We start from the raw sequence: 20,272 nt of genomic DNA, 5'->3' as shown, positions 1-20,272 counted from the left end.
TCCCAACAATAATAGCACTCTTGGGTCTGCATTAATGGAGGAGCTGATACTCCAGCAGCGAGAGTAATGTGGAATCCACTTCTGGAACTGGGAGTGTCAGCACTCAGAGGTCAGGCTAATGGGGTTCTCTACTGCATGGAGTGACCAGACCCTGGGATCAATGGCACTGCATAACAACTGTCAGCCTATTAAGTCTGCAAGCCATAAACAGGCCAATAACTGTAGAAGGGAGAAGCAAGAATCAAATCCAAAACTCCGGCCATGCATGGTGTTTGTCCAAATGTTTATTTCTTTACAGTTCATTTGTAGACAATGGTCTGTTACAGTTATTTGTCCTACACACATACAGAGAGAACACTCTGCCCTGCAACACTGAGAGGCAGTGTCTCATCACATTACAGGGACACAATTTTGTAAGGAGCCCCCCCCATCCATACTGTAAACATGTCAATGGGAGGGCTGAGCCTCAGTGCACCACACCGTGGCATTAGTGGTTTTACTGTCCTTTCTGAATCAGTCTAGTCCATCAATATCTCCAGTGCTGTCATCTTACAACACAATCCAAGGCCGTGTTAACATTCCCCATGTTTAAAAACATAGAGAGAGAGAATAAATCAGCTCAGAGCTAGGGAGAAAGCAATGAATGGCCTAATCAGAGAGAATCGACTTCCCCTGGGCTGCTGGAAAGGAAGGACTATAACATCTTTCACAACCCAAAGTCTTTGTTTTACACAAAAGAACTTGGATTTTGCAAGTGCAGGCACAGTTGTGATGTAGGAAGGGGCATTAGGTCCAAAGATTATTCCCAAATGTGCACAACTGAACTGCAATATGAAGTTAAGGGGGCACTTGATTTGTGCAAAGTTAATTAAGAAGTTACACCGAGCTCTAGGGAAATGAGTCACATGTACCTGCATGTGCTCTAAAATGGCTGTGTGTTAGTGAGTATATCAGACAGAGAGCAGGTTGATGCTGCATGTGGATGAGAAGTTTGAAGTTCTTTTTTAAAGGCATCGATGTGTGACTTGAGCGGAGGTAAGCCTCACCATTTATCCTAACCTCACCACAGCACTGAGTCTCAACACTGGCCTGTTCACCAGCCCCACCTTAAACTGAACATGATTCAAACCAAGAGGCTGTTGGATTTGAAGGGGGCTACAGTTTAGCAACGCCTCACGTCTGGGCTGCCTCACTAACAAAGTTCCATCTCACTGTATCACAGCTTACACAGTCTACCAGTCAGTTCTTCCAGTGAGAGTCAATATTCACTGTGGTGCTCTGAAAGCAGAGCAGAATATGTCACCTAACTCCCACTGCCTGGTGGTTAGTGAGACAACACTCTGATGTCTGAGTTACTCTGAAATAAAGTGTTACAGCAATCTTTCTGCAGAATCCTGAGCTAAGGAGAAAGAAATTGAAAATGGGGCATTGCTTACCATTCCAAGAAGGGCTTATGTTGGGCAAGGGCAGTTCAGGACTGACAGTGCCAGCCAGTGGTTGAATAGCTGGTAGCAGAGATGCCCATGAGCTGACCAGTCCAGTACTGCCGTATCAATCTGAAGCAGCAGCTCCTCCAGCTGATCACAGGGATGTTGTGATGGGGCAATAATATTGGTATGAAGGAAAAGGAAAGTACAGCAAGTCCAACAGGGCAGCTGGAGTAAGGCTCCATTCTCAATAATAAGAATTGATGGTTTAAATAAAGAGTCCAGTCACAATCGTCCAGAAGCCAAGGGCAATCTGAATCACAACAGCAAGAATTCAAATGCTTTTTTAAAAAAAATATGAAAAGCCAGTTAAAGGTTGGAACAAATTGGGACACCTAAAGAGACTTGGTGAAATACTGTTAATGTTCACTTGTTGCCAGGAGTGGTGTTGAGAGTTTGGGACCTCTTTTGACTAGGAATAATTCTGGTAAAACTGTATAAAAGTCCCAAAGAATTGCAAATACTGGGAAAAAGCTCAGTAAGTCTGGCAGCATCTCTGCACAGAAATCAGAGTTATTAATACCGATTTCCCTTCACAGATGCTGCCTGAAGCTGCTAAGCTTTATTCCAGCATTTCTGTTTTTATTTCTGGTAAAACTGTAGGCTGGAGTGACTGTAGAATACTTCTTCCTGTATGAGGTCTGTCACTGCTTTGTCCTGTAGATTGTTTTAGCTGATATCTGACTGGATCTGCAGTGTCACTCATTGTTTAAACTGGTCTCTATGTTAGGGGGATACAGTAAGCACTGCATTAATGTAATTCAGACACAACTTTCCTTAGGAGTGCAGGTATTAAACTTCACTATGCTAGCTTATTAAAAACTGTTTTTTAAAAATGACATCAAACCCATCCACAGTTAGCTGCGTGTTAATCTCAGTAAAGCACTCAAACGCTGGGATTCAAAGACCAGAAGTGTATGAAACACTGCAGACTGGATTAAAACATTAATGCAGGATTTGCAAACCACCCCCCCCCCCAACTCCACCACATATCAGCCCTGACAATAACCTAATTCCCATCAACTTCCACTATACTGTGACAGTCCAGTCACGAATGTCTCTCATATAGTTCAAGCTTGAGTAGTTGCCCTGTGCTTCTGAGTAATAGGGACTATCCGATCTGATCAAGCCCCAGTCTGTGTCCTTAACTGATCTCATTCACATGGAAGTGGGTTTATCAGTTGACCCCCTAGCTATAGGGGGCAGTGTGAGGTTACTATCCAGTGAGGGAGAAAGACAAGTGAGGGAATGTTGTGACTGGAACATTCAAGCAGAGGTGACATTGGTTCCCTAGGGCTGCACAGGAGCCAGGCTGATAAGAGGGTCACCAGTGAGTGTGGGTTAGTGGAGGGCAATCAGGGACAGAGCCAAAAATAACAACAGCCAGTTCAGAGCTGTCCTTGGAATAGTTTTGCTGATAAAATGTTGAGCTATAGAGTTATGTGGTCCACTTTTGATAAGCAGTACTCCAATGTATAACTATGCCCTTTAGGTACAGGATTAATATTTGACACTTTTAGGAAAGGCAAGAAGATTTGTTCAGAATAAATGGGGCTCTGGTGACAGGAATTTCCCAGTGAGGCCTCAGTTACAGACGCTGAGTCAGCTACTGAGTAATACTTCCTGCAGCTTTCCAATGAGAAGCTGTGACTTTCAGACAATGCCTATTTCATGTTTTGATGAATTTTAAAAAATAACATTTAAAATGTGATGCTATTTTTGGAGCTGTTAAAGGGGAGTGTAACAGAGGAATGATTGGAAGATTCCCTTTCCTGCTCAAAGTCTAGGCTGGCAGGTACTCGGATCGATTCCTGTGGACACAAATTCACATGGAACTGCCATTTAATCCAACCGCTGTCCGATAGAGAAAAGGAAAGGCCAGGGTTGGTGGGCACAGGCTACATTGTAGCATCCCATCACTCTATGTACAAGGGGACCATGTCATTGTCCTCTTTGTATAGGGCCCAGTCTGATAGACCTAATGAACTAGGCAACACCAGTCATTATCATACCAATTATTTCACCGTGTAATTACAGGATCGATCTGTGAAAGGCACATTTTAGAAGGTATGACATGTCCATTATGCAGCAAAAACCAGGGGGCGACAGAAACTTCAACGACGACATGGGGAGCTGTTGGAAAAGGTCTGGATGCTGCGAGGGTGGAATTATTTAGTTCCAATGGCCTCTTTTATTCACATTGCTCTCGTGATCAACCTCCCAATTCCATTTGCTTCACCACAGCTGGGCACACCCTCATATAGAGAGTGTCGGAAACCTTCAGTGTCAGAACAGAGCACATCGTCCAGTGGGGGTTTCTATGCTGTGGCCGTCCCGTGCAATCTCAGCACGGGAACTTTGTGCGTGCGGCGGCAAAATTCCAGCTCCATGCAAACGACACTACCCCATGGTTTCTCCAGTTGCCCACAATGACCAGCTAAAGTGGGTGTGTAACCAGGAGTCTCTCACAGGGCATAGTTAGACGATGCTCAGTCTTGAGATCTCGAGTAGTGGAATGTTTGTGTCACCGGATTTCTCACTTCTTGGAAAGAAATTTCATTTTGTTCCCTGAGAACAAGAAAAGCCAGAATTATTGAAAGATCAACTTGCCCAGGAACTCTGCAAGTTGTGCACAATCTTTTTCAGTTACCTGGCTTGCGAAAACCGAGCAGAACTGTGCACTTATTTAATGTGAACGATTATCTAGTGCGTTATCAGATCAAAATGCTGCAAGGTTTTCGATGCAGGAGGCTTACTTGAACAGAGAGGGCCCAGATTCCTGCTTCACACACAAATTCTATTGAAATTGACACCAATACACCTTATAATTCTCTTTAATGCTCTTAAACTGAATAAATCATCTTTGACGTTTTTGACCATTGAGTAACTTCCAGACTGCAGCAAAAAGGACAACTATTCAACAACATCCGCTGCAGCATCTACAGAATTATCGATCAGTTTTATATCATCAATATTTTCACACCGTCAGTCAAAACCATGTGCAGGGGCTAGAGATGAAGTTGGTGGTTCAGGAGAGGTAATCGCTGGTCTCTATGATTCAATGAGGGCTTTGGGAGGAGGAGAGGCAACAGCCTAGAATGCCAGCCCAGTCCCACCGTGGCATGGCAGCACCTGTGGGCTGTTGGGGGGTATGGATGGTGGTGGGACTTCCATGGTGGTTGGGAAGGGCATCAAGAGAGGACATTAAGAAATGAAATACTATTGCGGGATGCCTGAATAGGTCAGCTGGTGCCTGTTTAGAAGGCTGTATCATTTGATACAGTGCCATTGCTGGTTCCAGTGGCTTGTATTCAGGATTAGTTCAGTATACTTGATTGAGTTGAGATGGTAAGATTGGTTCTATTTGTGGGATAGTCCAAGGCCAGTGGACATAATCTCAGCATAACAAGTCACTCGTTCGAGACACTGATGAGGAATTTCTTCCCTCTGAGGGTTGTGAATCTGTGGAATTCTTTGCCACAGAGGGCTATGGAGGGACTGGGTCCTTAAGCATATTCAAGATTAAGATAGGAGAGTTTGCACCCAGAAAATCAAAAAATATGGATAAGAGTCAGGAAGGTGGAATTGAGGATTATCAGATCAACCGCGATCTGATTGATTGGAAGAGCAGACTCAGTGGACTGACCATCTTGTGGAGGGACCCCAGTTGGTTATTAACACACACTTATCAATGATAAGTCTGAACTTCAACCTGGAGGATTCCCTTACCATTGAGCAACAGCATTTTAATGAACATTTCATCTTGTCTTTTAAAATTACAGTAGCCCTCTGATCATGACACATGTATGTACCCCAACTACAAGTCTCACTCTGTGAAAGCCTGATTGGGAAAATGTTGCATTGGCAGTTTGCACCCAATAATCACATCCTCCTCTGTACTGAGCTACTAACAGCAGGTATAGTGAATAAAAGGGAACATGGGGGTTAGAGAGAGGGCTATGGGAATGACAGTGGAGTTGTTAATGCAGGAGAGGAAGGCACCCTCAGAGTGGATACTGTAAGGAAGGATCCTGCCCTCAGTCGGGCTACAGGCTGATGACCCTTATAGGCTCTCTGTCAAATACTCACCCAGGCCTTTCAGAAACCGGTTGACACCACTTGGTCCCGTTTCAGGGATAGTCTCCAGATATTCCGCAGCCCGCACCTCAAAGAGACCTGCAATCGAAAACGCACAGGAATCAGCGCGGCTAAATATATTGGCATCAGCACAGACACACACATTGACAGAAATAGAGACACACAAATCCTGCATGGGGGGAGGCTGAGACCTGGATGAGGAGAGGCCAGCACACTGTGAATGTAAGCCATCCATCAGTCCCTCAAACCCTCGGCCTCCATCCTGACAATCACAGCAACATGAAAATGACCAGCTTGCTGGAACTATACCCATTCTAGTAGACCACCTGGTTTACACCGCCATTGGGAGCATTCTGAGCACCTGCCCCACAACCTCTCTCACAAGGTCGTGAGTACACTGTTCCTGTCAGGCAGGATCAGTATATGTGCTCCTTCCTTTCCCAGCTTCCTGAGGTAGCCCATAGCTGCTGTCACCCGTCTTCCTGCATCTAGAGTTCTCTCCTTGCCCTCCCACGACTATTCACTGACTCCGAGACAGAATGGATATTTCTTTCATGTAAATCTGGATGGGGGCAAGTTCCCTCATCCTGCAGAGTCCGATCACTGAGTACTTGCTCAGCTGCCGAGGAGCCAGAATTGGAGCAGGACATCACAAACGTGGAAGCACAGGCCATGGGAGTAACCAATGGGCACAGCCATGGAGATTAGCCATCCCTGGATTTAACCCTTCCATTCATCAAACAGCCAACTGGGAAGATTAGGATGGATTGTCTGACAGTCCATCCAATGACAGTCTACAGCCCCGTTAGCTCCTACCATGTCAGCATCACGGTGCAGTGTAAATGGGTAGATGACCGACAGCTGCCAACCACTGGGCTGCTTGGGCGACTGGCGATCGCAGTACTGACCTTTGACCCCACTTTTCCTTAGCTCCCTGTCCTGCACGAAGCCAGCGAACATCTGGGTCTCCATGAAAAGCTCCAGGAACTGCCGCACATTCTTGGAGGTGTGGGACTTGCGAAAGGCCTCTCTCTGAAAGGACCGCTCACCCTTGTCGTTGACCACCATGTGCAGGGAGTAGTGCCCAGCGATCTCCACAAAGAACCGAACGCAAGCTTCTGAAACCAGGGTGCTGAGGGAGCACAGGCCTGTGGAAAGAGAGGCAGGAAGAGCAAAAGCTGAGGGGTTTTTAAAAACAGCTTCTCTAGCCCTGTTTCAATTGCTCAAGAAGGTCACAGAGGAATTTCCACAACATTTCACTGGCTGTGGGTATTTGCTTCTCTCAGTGGTATCAGACTGATGGCAGAATGCAGATGGGGGGGCGGGTGTGGCAATTGCTTGGAGAGGTGCAATGAGACCTGGGTGTCCTTGTGCACCAGCCACCGAAAGTAAACATTGCAAGTACAGCAGGCGGTGGAGAAGGTAAGTGGTGTATTGTCTTCACAGCGAGAGGATTCGAGTACAGGAGCAGGGATGTCTTGCTGCAATTGTACAGGGGCCTTGGTGAGACCACACCTGGAGTACTGTGTGCGGTTTTGGTCTCTTTATCTGAGGAAGGATGTTCAGACTTTGGAGGGAGTGTAACAAAGGTTTACCAGATCAATTCCTGGGATGGCAGGACAGACATATGAAGAAAGACTAGATCAGTTAGGACGCGATTCACCGGCGTTGAGAAGAACGAGGGGGGGGGATCTCATAGAAACCGATAAAATTCTTACAGGGCTAGTCGGGAGGGATATTCCTGATGACTAGGGAGTCCAGAGCAAGGGATCACAGTCTCTGGATATGGGATAGGCCAGTTAGGACTGAGATGAGGAGAAACATCTTGACCTAGAAAAGTGATGAACCTCTGCTACAGAAAGCAATAAAATGTCAAGAAGGATTTAGATACAGTTTTTAGGACTAAACGGATCAAAAGGTATGGGAAGTAAGTGGGGATAGGGTGCTGAGTTGGATGATTAGCCCACCATATTGTATGGTCTATTCCTGCTCTTATTTCCTATGTTTCTCCAGAATACCCACTCTGACTTCCCCCATTCAGTTGCATCCCATTGACTGTAAGGTGCCTCTTCCTGAAACTACCTAATGACATTACCTTTCTGTCCTTTGTATAAAGATGCAAACCTTTGGAATCGTTACTCCTACCGTAGGCTCTGAGAATCTCCTTTAATGGTTTTTGGAAGATTTAAGGTCATCAACATATGGAAAGGCTACCATACGTTTAAATACTGCCTTCAATACCAGGTCCATAAAGCAGGCAATAGTGTGCATTCCCACCCCGGCTGTTCATGGAAACCACTCCTGCAGTTCCCCATCCACTTCGTCTGTACTCAAAGACATCGATGAGAAACACGTTCTTCATACTACAGCAAGTCAAACTATGAACATTATTCAGCCTCAACATATGGTGCTTCCCTTGTTCTCAAACACTGTCCATGTTCTGTTCAAGAATTCTACAATGATGTCACATTACTTAAGGTTTTCTGAAATAAGTCACTTGATCGACTATGCTTCATCCTGGTCCAGAGCCAACTTGTTCTTCCTGCAGGTCCCACTCATTTTTGGTCTTACCTGCAGCAATCGGGTAAATGCTGCTAAGACAGGGGTCTCCTCCCTAATTACTATATTCCCTCTGGAAATTAGCTTCATGCCTTTTCCTAATCTTCAGGTACCTGTGGCTCCTTGACATATTGAGTAAACAGGCTGTGCATTATTTTCACAGCATGTTGCTCACATCTTATGTCTGATGTGGAGATGGCAGTGTTGGACTGGGGTGGACAAGGTCAGAAATCGCACACCAGGCTATAGTCCAACAGGTTTATTTGAAATCACAAGCTTTTGAAGCATTGCCGTATTGTCAGGTGAAGTTGAAGAAGCAGTGCTGTGAAAGCTAGTACTTCCAAATAAACATGTCGTGTGACCTCTGACCTTGTACACCACATGCAAGCACTGTGCAGTTATGGGAGATAGAAATATTACTATACTGGGACTGGTGAGGCTTCTCAAACTTTATTTCCCTGTAAAGACTGTTATGACTGCACAATGAAATCTGTGTGCGCACACATGTGTGTGTGTGAGAGAGTGAGAGAGAAACAGAGAGATAGAGAGACAGAGGGAGATAGAGATAGGGAAGAGAGTGTGGCCACTCCAATAGAGCAAAATACAGCTGTAAAACTTGGTCAGAGCTCGCAATTCAGCTCACAACCCCCTTCTCTGCGAAGTGCTGGTCCATTATGTGTAGAATGCAGGGATCCTCTCTGTCTATCCAATAATAATGTACTGAAGACTCATCTCTATAAAGTCAAACTACTCTGATTCTGGAATTTAGTTTTTGAAATAACTCTACATAAGTAGAACTCTAATATTGTGACTGTGCAGTCAGTATCATCTAGGAGGCTGTGAACTTCATTAATCTGAACAGTATTACTGTTCTTGACAGAGTAAGACTCAAAACTGAGTGATGTGGTGTGAGGGTTGAATTGATCAATGGGAAATGACAGAATCATTCTTCTCAAAGTCAGTTTCCAGGCCTTTCACTGTCTTATTGTATCTGACACGACTGTACCCGGACCTCGAATGTACGATTGAGTCTTTTCATTACACACAGCAGTCCTGGACATTCTGAAACCCAAAGCCACGCAGATGGGGGAGGTGGGAGCTAAGGGGCTCTCTATTCCCTTCCTCTACCCGATGCCCTGATCCACACTGGGGTGCCATGGATTCCTGCTTTTCCCTGTCACTCTTACTGCCCGATATGAAACACTGCTGAAGGCAGGTGACAGTTCCCTCTTACTCACCATCTGCATCGTCCACATCCTCTCGCACAGTCAGCATTTCTGATCGCTGCTCGAGGATCTGCTCCAGTGCAGCTTGTAGCTTGTGTGGAAGAATGGAATCTTCGTCATTCATCTGGAGGGGGAGGTGGGGGGTGGAATACAAATCAGGAACAATTACAGAAACCATGCTGTGAGGAGACTAGAAGCAGATTTAAAGGCAGTAGGTCGCAGTGATTGGAATGTGTCACCAGAGGGGGCTATATGCTCCACAGTTCCAAAGTGTGTTTGTGGTCTTTATATGGACTGACATTAAACTATTTCAAGTGTGTTATGACCAATGGACAAACTGACCACGATATCCATACCAAATGGGCACTTCTGTCACTGACATGTTTTGGTTAACATACATGAAATAATACTATAAACTACTGTGAATTACATTGTTACATGGGCACACAGAGTCATAGAGATGTACAGAACGGAAACAGACCCTTCGGACCAACCTATCCATGCTGACCAGACATCCCAGATAAATCTAATCCCATTTGCCAGCTCTTGACCCTCTAAACCCTTCCTATTCATATACCCATCCAGATGCCTTTTAAATGCTGTAATTGTACCAGCCTCCACCACTTCCTCTGGCAGCTCATTCCGTACACACACCACCCTCTGTATGAAAAAGTTGCCCCTTAGGTTCTGTTTTAAAACATTCCCCTCTCGCTTTAAACCCATACCCTCTAGTTTTAGACTCCCCCATCCCAGGGAAAATACCTTGTCTATTTACCCTATTCATGCCCCTCATGATTTTATAAACCTCTATAAGGTCACCCCTCAGCCTCCAATGTTCCAGGGAAGACTCTCCCTAAAGCTCAAACTTTTCAACCCTGGCAACATCCTTGTAAATCTTTTCTGAACCCGTTGAAGTTTAACAACATCCCTCCTATAGCAGGGAGATTAAAATTGCACACAGTATTGCAAAAGTGGCCTAACAAAAGTCCTATACACCTGCAACATGACCTCCCAACTCCAACACTGAATACTCTGACCAACAAAGGCAAACATACCAAATGATATTCACATCATGGTCAGAAAGAGACAGGGTGATCACTGACCCCCTCAAGGTCAACAGTTCCCCTTGAAATAATTGGGAAACGTCACAAAATAGTGAACATGAGGGCACTGACTCTCAGAGGAATGCTAGGCGAAAGTGAGGACTGCAGATGCTGGGGATTAGAGTAAAGAGTGAGGTGCTGGAAAAGCACAGCAGGTCAGGCAGCCTCCGAGGAGCAGAAAAATTGACGTTTTGGGCAAAAGCCCTTCATCAAGATGCTGCCTGACCTGCTATGCTTTTCCAGCACCACACTCTCAACTTTCAGAGGAATGCACCAAGGGTTATCTGAAAGTCCAGAAAAAAAACAGATTCTCAACCACCCATTCCCTCTCACTTGCCCCACTCCCGTCTGCCTCCTTGGGTAGCCCATTCCACAAATGCCCAAATGAACCCCATAGTCCCATGCCTACAATTTTGAACACCTTTGTGTTAAATTTCTGTCAACATAAACACAGTTGTTCTCTCTCCACAGGTGCTGCCAGGCCTGCTGAGTTTTTTCAGCAATTTTGGTACCTCTTCAATGCCAGATGATGCAGAGCGCATACCACCAGGTACGGATCCACTAGGACAGACAGCTCATTGGTGGGGAGTGGTCTGTTTAGGATGGCCACAGTTACAATTGGGCGTGTTCTGATTATGGACCCGACACACTTCCTGGGTTTTCCACAAGTGGTTGAGGGCTGTCCAGAATTCCCATGGAAACCTGGGATTTTATCATTTGGGTCAGGTGCCAGGTTCACAGTTGGCAACGTTTGTAGCCAGACAGGAGGGATGCAGTCGAATGGTGCAAGTCTCATGACACTGTGGCATGTGGAGGAACCACAAGAGGCTGAGTGAGTTCAAGAAAAGGATTGGTCAATCTGTGGTGTGGGGGCTTTAGGACCCTGGAACAACCTGGCCTTGATGTCATGGAACTGCTCCTCACCGGGTACAATGCTGACCACACTGTCGTATTAAAGAGGAAAGAGAAAAACATGGGGGGCTAGCAAAATGAATGTGAAGGGCTCGTTTACAAATATGTTTTCATTTTGAGGATGTGAGTATCGCCAATATTGAATTTCCACCCTTAGCAGCTCTCGGGGAGGCGATAGCAAGCTGCCTCCTGGAACTGTTGCAGTCTTTATTGTATAGGTACAGTCACAATGCTGGGAGGGAGTGGGTCCCACGTATCTGACCTAGGGACAGTAAAACTACATAAACATCAACAGCCCTGGGAATGACCCCCAGCCTGAATATCCCTGGGAATGACCCCCAGCCTGATCATCACTGGGAATGACCCCCGGCCTGATCATCACTGGGAATGACCCCCAGCCTGAATATCCCTGGGAATGACCCCCAGCCTGAATATCCCTGGGAATGATCCCAGCCTGAATATCACTGGGAATGACCCCGGCCTGATCATCACTGGGAATAACCCCCAGCCTGAATATCAATGGAAACGCGACCCCCAACCTGAATATCCCTGGGAATGACCCCCGGCCTGATCTTCACTGGGAATGACCCCCAGCCTGAATATCCCTGGGAATGATCCCCAGCCTGAATATCCCTGGGAATGACCCCCGGCCTGATCTTCACTGGGAATGACCCCCGGCCTGATCATCACTGGGAATGACCCCCAGCCTGATCATCACTGGGAATGACCCCCAGCCTGAATATCCCTGGGAATGACCCTGGCCTGATCATCACTGGGAATGACTCCCAGCCTGAACATCACTGGGAATGACCCCAGCCTGATCATCACTGGGAATGACCCCCGGCCTGATCTTCACTGGGAATGACCCCCGGCCTGATCATCACTGGGAATGACCCCCAGCCTGATCATCACTGGGAATGACCCCCAGCCTGAATATCACTGGGAATAACCCCAGCCTGAATATCCCTGGGAATGACCCCCAGCCTGAATATCACTGGGAATGACCCCCGGCCTGATCATCCCTGGGAATGACCCCCGGCCTGAATATCACTGGGAATGACCCCCGGCCTGAATATCACTGGGAATGACCCCCAGCCTGATCTTCACTGGGAATGACCCCCGGCCTGATCATCCCTGGGAATGACCCCCGGCCTGAATATCCCTGGGAATGTGACCCCCAGCCTGAATATCACTGGGAATGTGACCCCAGCCTGAATATCCCTGGGAACGCGACCCCCAACCTGAATATCACTGGGGGTACTTGTAGAAAGAATCGAGCTTTCATACACAGAAGAGCACAGTACTCACTTGTCGCAGGAATCTGTCAGCGCACAGATCAACCACCAATACCTGGAATACACACAAACAACAGAAAGCCAGTGAGTTAGAATCTTCCCAGGCCATCCACTTTATACACTATAGAGGGATTGAGCGGGGTCTTGGTCTGGGTGGGATGCCCTTCGGAGGATTGACATGGACTTGATGGGCCAAATGGCCTGCTTCCACATTGTAGGGATTCTGTGATTCTAAGTACAGTCATGTTGAAATATAGGAAAGGGGCAGACAACTGTGCACAGCAAGTTTCCATATACAACATTGTGTCAGAGACCCAGTCACTATTCTGTGTAATTGCTGATTGACTGCTTCCCAGGACCTCAGGAATAATCTCTGGTTTTATCACTGGATCACATGGAATCTTCTAGAGGCAACTAAGGTTCTGTGATGGCCTTGGTTTAACATTGTTTTCAAAAGAGCACACCTATGACAATACAGCACTGCCTCAGCACTGACCCCACCCGACAGTGCGCTGCTCCCTCAGCACTGACCCCCCGACAGTGCGCTGCTCCCTCAGCACTGACCCCCCGACAGTGCGCTGCTCCCTCAGCATTGACCCCCCGGCAGTGCCCTGCTCCACACGGCCCTCACAGACTGGCCCCTCTCACATACACACGGCCCTCACAGACTGGCCCCTCTCACATACACACGGCCCTCACAGACTGGCCCCTCTCACATACACACGGCCCTCACAGACTGGCCCCTCTCACATACACACGGCCCTCACAGACTGGCCCCTCTCACATACACACGGCCCTCACAGACTGGCCCCTCTCACATACACACGGCCCTCACAGACTGGCCCCTCTCACATACACACGGCCCTCACAGACTGGCCCCTCTCACATACACACGGCCCTCACAGACTGGCCCCTCTCACATACACACGGCCCTCACAGACTGGCCCCTCTCACATACACACGGCCCTCACAGACTGGCCCCTCTCACATACACACGGCCCTCACAGACTGGCCCCTCTCACATACACACGGCCCTCACAGACTGGCCCCTCTCACATACACACGGCCCTCACAGACTGGCCCCTCTCACATACACACGGCCCTCACAGACTGGCCCCTCTCACATACACACGGCCCTCACAGACTGGCCCCTCTCACATACACACGGCCCTCACAGACTGGCCCCTCTCACATACACACGGCCCTCACAGACTGGCCCCTCTCACATACACACGGCCCTCACAGACTGGCCCCTCTCACATACACACGGCCCTCACAGACTGGCCCCTCTCACATACACACGGCCCTCACAGACTGGCCCCTCTCACATACACACGGCCCTCACAGACTGGCCCCTCTCACATACACACGGCCCTCACAGACTGGCCCCTCTCACATACACACGGCCCTCACAGACTGGCCCCTCTCACATACACACGGCCCTCACAGACTGGCCCCTCTCACATACACACGGCCCTCACAGACTGGCCCCTCTCACATACACACGGCCCTCACAGACTGGCCCCTCTCACATACACACGGCCCTCACAGACTGGCCCCTCTCACATACACACGGCCCTCACAGACTGGCCCCTCTCACATACACACGGCCCTCACAGACTGGCCCCTCTCACATACACACGGCCCTCACAGACTGGCCCCTCTCACATACACACGGCCCTCACAGACTGGCCCCTCTCACATACACACGGCCCTCACAGACTGGCCCCTCTCACATACACACGGCCCTCACAGACTGGCCCCTCTCACATACACACGGCCCTCACAGACTGGCCCCTCTCACATACACACGGCCCTCACAGACTGGCCCCTCTCACATACACACGGCCCTCACAGACTGGCCCCTCTCACATACACACGGCCCTCACAGACTGGCCCCTCTCACATACACACGGCCCTCACAGACTGGCCCCTCTCACATACACACGGCCCTCACAGACTGGCCCCTCTCACATACACACGGCCCTCACAGACTGGCCCCTCTCACATACACACGGCCCTCACAGACTGGCCCCTCTCACATACACACGGCCCTCACAGACTGGCCCCTCTCACATACACACGGCCCTCACAGACTGGCCCCTCTCACATACACACGGCCCTCACAGACTGGCCCCTCTCACATACACACGGCCCTCACAGACTGGCCCCTCTCACATACACACGGCCCTCACAGACTGGCCCCTCTCACATACACACGGCCCTCACAGACTGGCCCCTCTCACATACACACGGCCCTCACAGACTGGCCCCTCTCACATACACACGGCCCTCACAGACTGGCCCCTCTCACATACACACGGCCCTCACAGACTGGCCCCTCTCACATACACACGGCCCTCACAGACTGGCCCCTCTCACATACACACGGCCCTCACAGACTGGCCCCTCTCACATACACACGGCCCTCACAGACTGGCCCCTCTCACATACACACGGCCCTCACAGACTGGCCCCTCTCACATACACACGGCCCTCACAGACTGGCCCCTCTCACATACACACGGCCCTCACAGACTGGCCCCTCTCACATACACACGGCCCTCACAGACTGGCCCCTCTCACATACACACGGCCCTCACAGACTGGCCCCTCTCACATACACACGGCCCTCACAGACTGGCCCCTCTCACATACACACGGCCCTCACAGACTGGCCCCTCTCACATACACACGGCCCTCACAGACTGGCCCCTCTCACATACACACGGCCCTCACAGACTGGCCCCTCTCACATACACACGGCCCTCACAGACTGGCCCCTCTCACATACACACGGCCCTCACAGACTGGCCCCTCTCACATACACACGGCCCTCACAGACTGGCCCCTCTCACATACACACGGCCCTCACAGACTGGCCCCTCTCACATACACACGGCCCTCACAGACTGGCCCCTCTCACATACACACGGCCCTCACAGACTGGCCCCTCTCACATACACACGGCCCTCACAGACTGGCCCCTCTCACATACACACGGCCCTCACAGACTGGCCCCTCTCACATACACACGGCCCTCACAGACTGGCCCCTCTCACATACACACGGCCCTCACAGACTGGCCCCTCTCACATACACACGGCCCTCACAGACTGGCCCCTCTCACATACACACGGCCCTCACAGACTGGCCCCTCTCACATACACACGGCCCTCACAGACTGGCCCCTCTCACATACACACAGCCCTCACAGACTGGCCCCTCTCACATACACACTGTCCTCACAGACTGACTACTCTCATATACACACAGCCCTCACAGACTGGCCCCTCTCACATACACACGGCCCTCACAGACTGGCCCCTCTCATATACACACAGCCCTCACAGACTGGCCCCTCTCACATACACACGGCCCTCACAGACTGGCCCCTCTCATATACACACAGCTCTCACACTGACCCCTCTCACATACACACGGCCCTCACAGACTGACCACTTTCTCATACACACAGCCCTCACAGACTGACCACTCTCTCATACACACAGCCCTCACAGACTGACCACTCTCTCATACACACGGCCCTCAGACTGACCACTCTCTCATACACACGGCCCTCACAGACTGGTCACCCTGAAGAGACACTCACTTTCTTGAGACCCTGTCTGGACACCTTTCTGGACAATAACATTGACATTTAATTACTGACATTAAGTAAAATGTGACACCAATGTTCTCCTCTGGACATTGGCACTTTACATTTCCAGGTCTTAACAAGCACTTGGCGAAGGTACGCAATTGTCTCACCTCCTCTATAGGCAGATCATTCAACTGAGGCACCGAACTTGAAAGAATTCCGATAAGGAAAGGAGTGGGAGAACAAGCGATATCGATCATGACAGCCGGAAGCACGGGAATGTAGGTGTGCTGCCAGGTGAATGGGTACAACATGGCAATGGCTGCATGACCACATTTAGAGAGAGTGCTGGAAAACAAGAGAGAAAGTGATTAATCCACCCATCACTGAACAGGGGGACAGCAACAATAAATGTGACCAGGATTCAGTGACAGAGCAGAGAAATGAAACCGGGAGGCACATGCTAAAGACTGGACCTTTAAAATATTATCAATACATTCATGGGGATGTGCTGTGACACACTGTCTACAGTAGGGAATTAATTCAACAGCTTCTGGAGAGTGTGTGATTATTTTGATGCAAATTTCAAGGTTAACCCAGCAAATTAGCAATTTTGTGGTTAAATTTAAAGTTTCTTTGTTTAAAACTCAGATGTAAAATTGGTTGGTGAGGTTAGCTAATGGGGTGGTGCATGATACTTGTTATGAGAATCACAGATACATAGAGTCATCGAAATGTCCAGCACAGAAACAGACCCTTCAGTCCAATATGTTCATGCCAGCCAGCTAGCTATCCTATATAAATCTAGTCCCATTTGCCAGCATTTAGCCCATATCCCTTTAAACCCTTCCTATTCATATACCCATCCAGATGCTTTTTAAATGTTATAATTGTATCAGCCTCCACTACTTCCTCTGGCAGCTCATTCCACACACACAACACCCTCTGCGTGAAAAAGTTGCCCCTTAGGTTCATTTTATACCTTTCCCATGAGTGATAGAAAATAAATAAACATAGCAAACAAGATTTAAATTTGACAAAGAGAGGACTGGCAGCAAGGCTTCAGAACAAAGTAACTATTCCACAGTCGGATGTGGTAATGAGTCAGATTATGGGACCAACACATTACTATATACAGTTTGCACAGACCCAAACTTTAGGATTAAGGGGAGCTGGTGGTGCCACTGAAGTAATAATTCAGAGGTCAAGGCTAATACCCTGGGGACTTGGATTCAAATCCCATCCTACAAGCTACAGAAGTAAATTCAGTTTACTTTTGAGAGTGTAAAACCAGTCTGAGTAACGCTGACTATAAACCACTGTCAATTGGTAAAAACTGATCTAGTTTCCTCTAGGGAGAGGGCAATCTGCCCTCTTTAGCTACCATGGATGACATATATCTCTGTGTGCTCGACTCTTAACTGCCCTCTGACAAGGCTGAGTAAGCCACTCAGGGCAATTAGAAATGGCTACAAATGCTCGCCCTGTAGATGACCCCATGAAAGAATAAAAGGGGGAAAAAGAAATTAAATTTACAATAAAGGGAAAGGCCGTTTGGCCCAACTGCACCATACTGACTTTTATACAGGATTTCCACCCCAGCTACATAACCCAATTCAATCACTATATTCTTAATTTGATTTATTATTGTCCCATGTAACTAGGTACAGTGAAAAGTTTTATTTTCCGTTCAGTACAGGCAGGTCATACCACACAAAGTGCATTAGGGTAAGAGAGCAGAGCGAGGAATACAATGTAACAGCTGCAGAGAAGGTGCACCAAGAGTGAGATCAACATTAAATTTACAATTTGAAAGGTCCATCCAGAGGTCGAACAACAGAAGGGAAGAAGCTGTTCTTGAATCTGTTGGTATGTGTGTTTAAGCTTTTATATCTTCCATTTGTATCTTTATTCAATTCACCATCATGTATTTGCCATCTTCTTCGATATATTTATATTATTTGCCAGGTGATAGAGAGCTCCACATTCTCACCATGCTCTAGGTGGGCAGGTTTCTCCTGGGTCATTGGATGTTCGAGTGACCATCGTAGATAAAAACAATGACTGCAGATGCTGGAAACCAGATTCTGGATTAGTGGTGCTGGAAGAGCACAGCAGGTCAGGCAGCATCTGAGGAACAGTAAAATCGACGTTTCGGGCAAAAGCTGCCTGAACTGCTGTGCTCTTCCAGCACCACTAATCCAAAGTGACCATCGTACACAAACAAGCCCTGACAGGATTAACATCACCCAGATATTACACCAAGCTGATTTCTTCTCCATACCTGAGCTTGTCTGCAATGAAAATCACTCTCCGCTCCAAAAGCAATGAAGCAAACACGTGGATTACATGCCGGACGTTCAAACAACCAAAGAGACATTCAAAGTCAACGTGCTCCAGTCTTGAATCCATGGGTCTACATAGTTCGATCACCTGAGGAAGAGGAGCCTGGTGTCAATGCGGGCCACTTTATTAGAGCTTCATTGGTAGCAGACTGCAGTGACAGACTCAGTACAAAGACCTTTGTATGAATACCCTGGGTTCCTCCATTACAACATCGTGCTGCAGTTGGAAGAGTTTGGAGATGATTATTGTATGAGGAAAAGGTTGGGCCCGCAATCAATTGAGTTTTGAGGAGGTGATCTTATTAAGACACAAGATTTTAAAGGGATCTGTCAAAGGTGAATGTTCAAAGGATGTTTCTTCTTGTGGGAAAGACTAAGATTTACCAGGATGCTGCCGGAAATGGAGGGTTTGAGTTACAGAGAGAGACTGGATAGGCTGGGACTTTTGTCACTGGAGGGTTGGAGGTTGAGAGGTGACCTTACAGAGGCTTATGAAATAATGAGTATAGATAAGGTGAATGGCAGGTATCTTTTCTCTAGGGTGAGGGAATTAAAACTAAAGGTTATATTTTTAAGGTGAGAGAAGAAAAAAATTTTAAAAAGACATGAGTGGCAATTTTTAAAATATAAAACAAAGAGAGTGGTTTGTGTGGAATGAACTTGCAGAGGATGTGGGTACAATTACAATATAAAAGACATTTAGCTAAGTACATGAATAAGAAACATTTGGAGGGACATGGGCCAAGCACAGGCAGATGGGGTGAGTTTAGTTTGGGATTATGGTTGGTATAGACTGGTTGAACTGAATGGTCTGTTTCCATGCTGTATGACTATGACTTTATAACTTGACTAGACAGTTCTTAAAGAAAAGGTCACCCATTTAAGATAGAGGTGAAGAGCTATTTTTGTCTCTTGGAAGGTTATGACCCTGTGGAATTCTCTTGGACCATAAGAAATAGGAACAGGAATAGGCCATTCAGCCCCTTGAGCCTGCTCTGCTGTTCAATAGGATCATGGCTCCTGCAGAGTGCTGGATACTGCACGAATGAACATTTTTAAGGCAGGAGTAAGAGAGATTCTGGGCTCAAAGGGCACCTGGGAGAGCCAGGAAGTTTGAGTTCAAGCTAGAATCAGACTTTGTTTATTCATTCACAGGACGTGGCTGTCTAGGCCAGCATTTATTGTCCATCCCTAATTGCCCAGAAAGCAGTTAGAAGTAACCACGTTGCTGTGGGTCTGGAGTCACATATAGGCCAGACCAGGTGAGGATGATTTCCTTCTCTTCAGGTCATTAATGAAGAGATGGGTTTTCCGACAATCAACAATGGATTTATGTTTGTCCTTAGGCTCCAGATTCTTTTTTCTATGGAATTCAAATTCCACCATCTGCTGTTGGATTCAAACCCGTATCGCCAAAACTGGGTCTCTGGATTAATAGCCCAGCGATAACAGCACTAGGCCGTCTTCTCCCTGTGATCTTGGTTTGAATGGTGGAGCAGGCTCAAGGGATCAAATGGCCGAATCATGTCCCAAACTGTAACTCACCTTGTTGCAGCTGGAAGGACTGGGGGAAGGACTGGGGGAAGGTGGTATGATGGGGGAAAGGGGGGAATGACTGGGGAAAAGGGAGAAGGGGAGAATGACGA

At 47.9% G+C, this 20,272-nt stretch overlaps 1 protein-coding gene across 2 annotated transcripts in view; it reads right to left on the bottom strand.

Annotated features, from left to right (window-relative positions):
* Positions 1-246: 246 nt before the first annotated feature.
* Positions 247-20,272, bottom strand: part of LOC122563308 (DENN domain-containing protein 2C-like) — a 120,497-nt gene continuing 100,471 nt past the window's right edge. For both annotated transcript variants that reach the window (XM_043717023.1, XM_043717024.1), the window contains exons 14-20: positions 18,566-18,714; positions 16,452-16,629; positions 12,694-12,735; positions 9,383-9,494; positions 6,494-6,733; positions 5,577-5,663; positions 247-4,055 (exon numbers count right to left, since the gene is read on the bottom strand). In XM_043717023.1, coding sequence (XP_043572958.1) covers positions 4,024-4,055; positions 5,577-5,663; positions 6,494-6,733; positions 9,383-9,494; positions 12,694-12,735; positions 16,452-16,629; positions 18,566-18,714 — 840 coding nt within the window. In that variant the 3' untranslated portion in view covers positions 247-4,023. The remainder of the gene's footprint in view (positions 4,056-5,576; positions 5,664-6,493; positions 6,734-9,382; positions 9,495-12,693; positions 12,736-16,451; positions 16,630-18,565; positions 18,715-20,272) is intronic.

The sequence above is a fragment of the Chiloscyllium plagiosum genome, chromosome 26, assembly GCF_004010195.1.
Source record: "Chiloscyllium plagiosum isolate BGI_BamShark_2017 chromosome 26, ASM401019v2, whole genome shotgun sequence".
Taxonomy (NCBI): Eukaryota; Metazoa; Chordata; class Chondrichthyes; order Orectolobiformes; family Hemiscylliidae; genus Chiloscyllium; species Chiloscyllium plagiosum.
The sequence above is the reverse complement of the archived record's forward strand: the minus strand, read 5'-3'. Positions and strand labels throughout refer to the sequence as shown.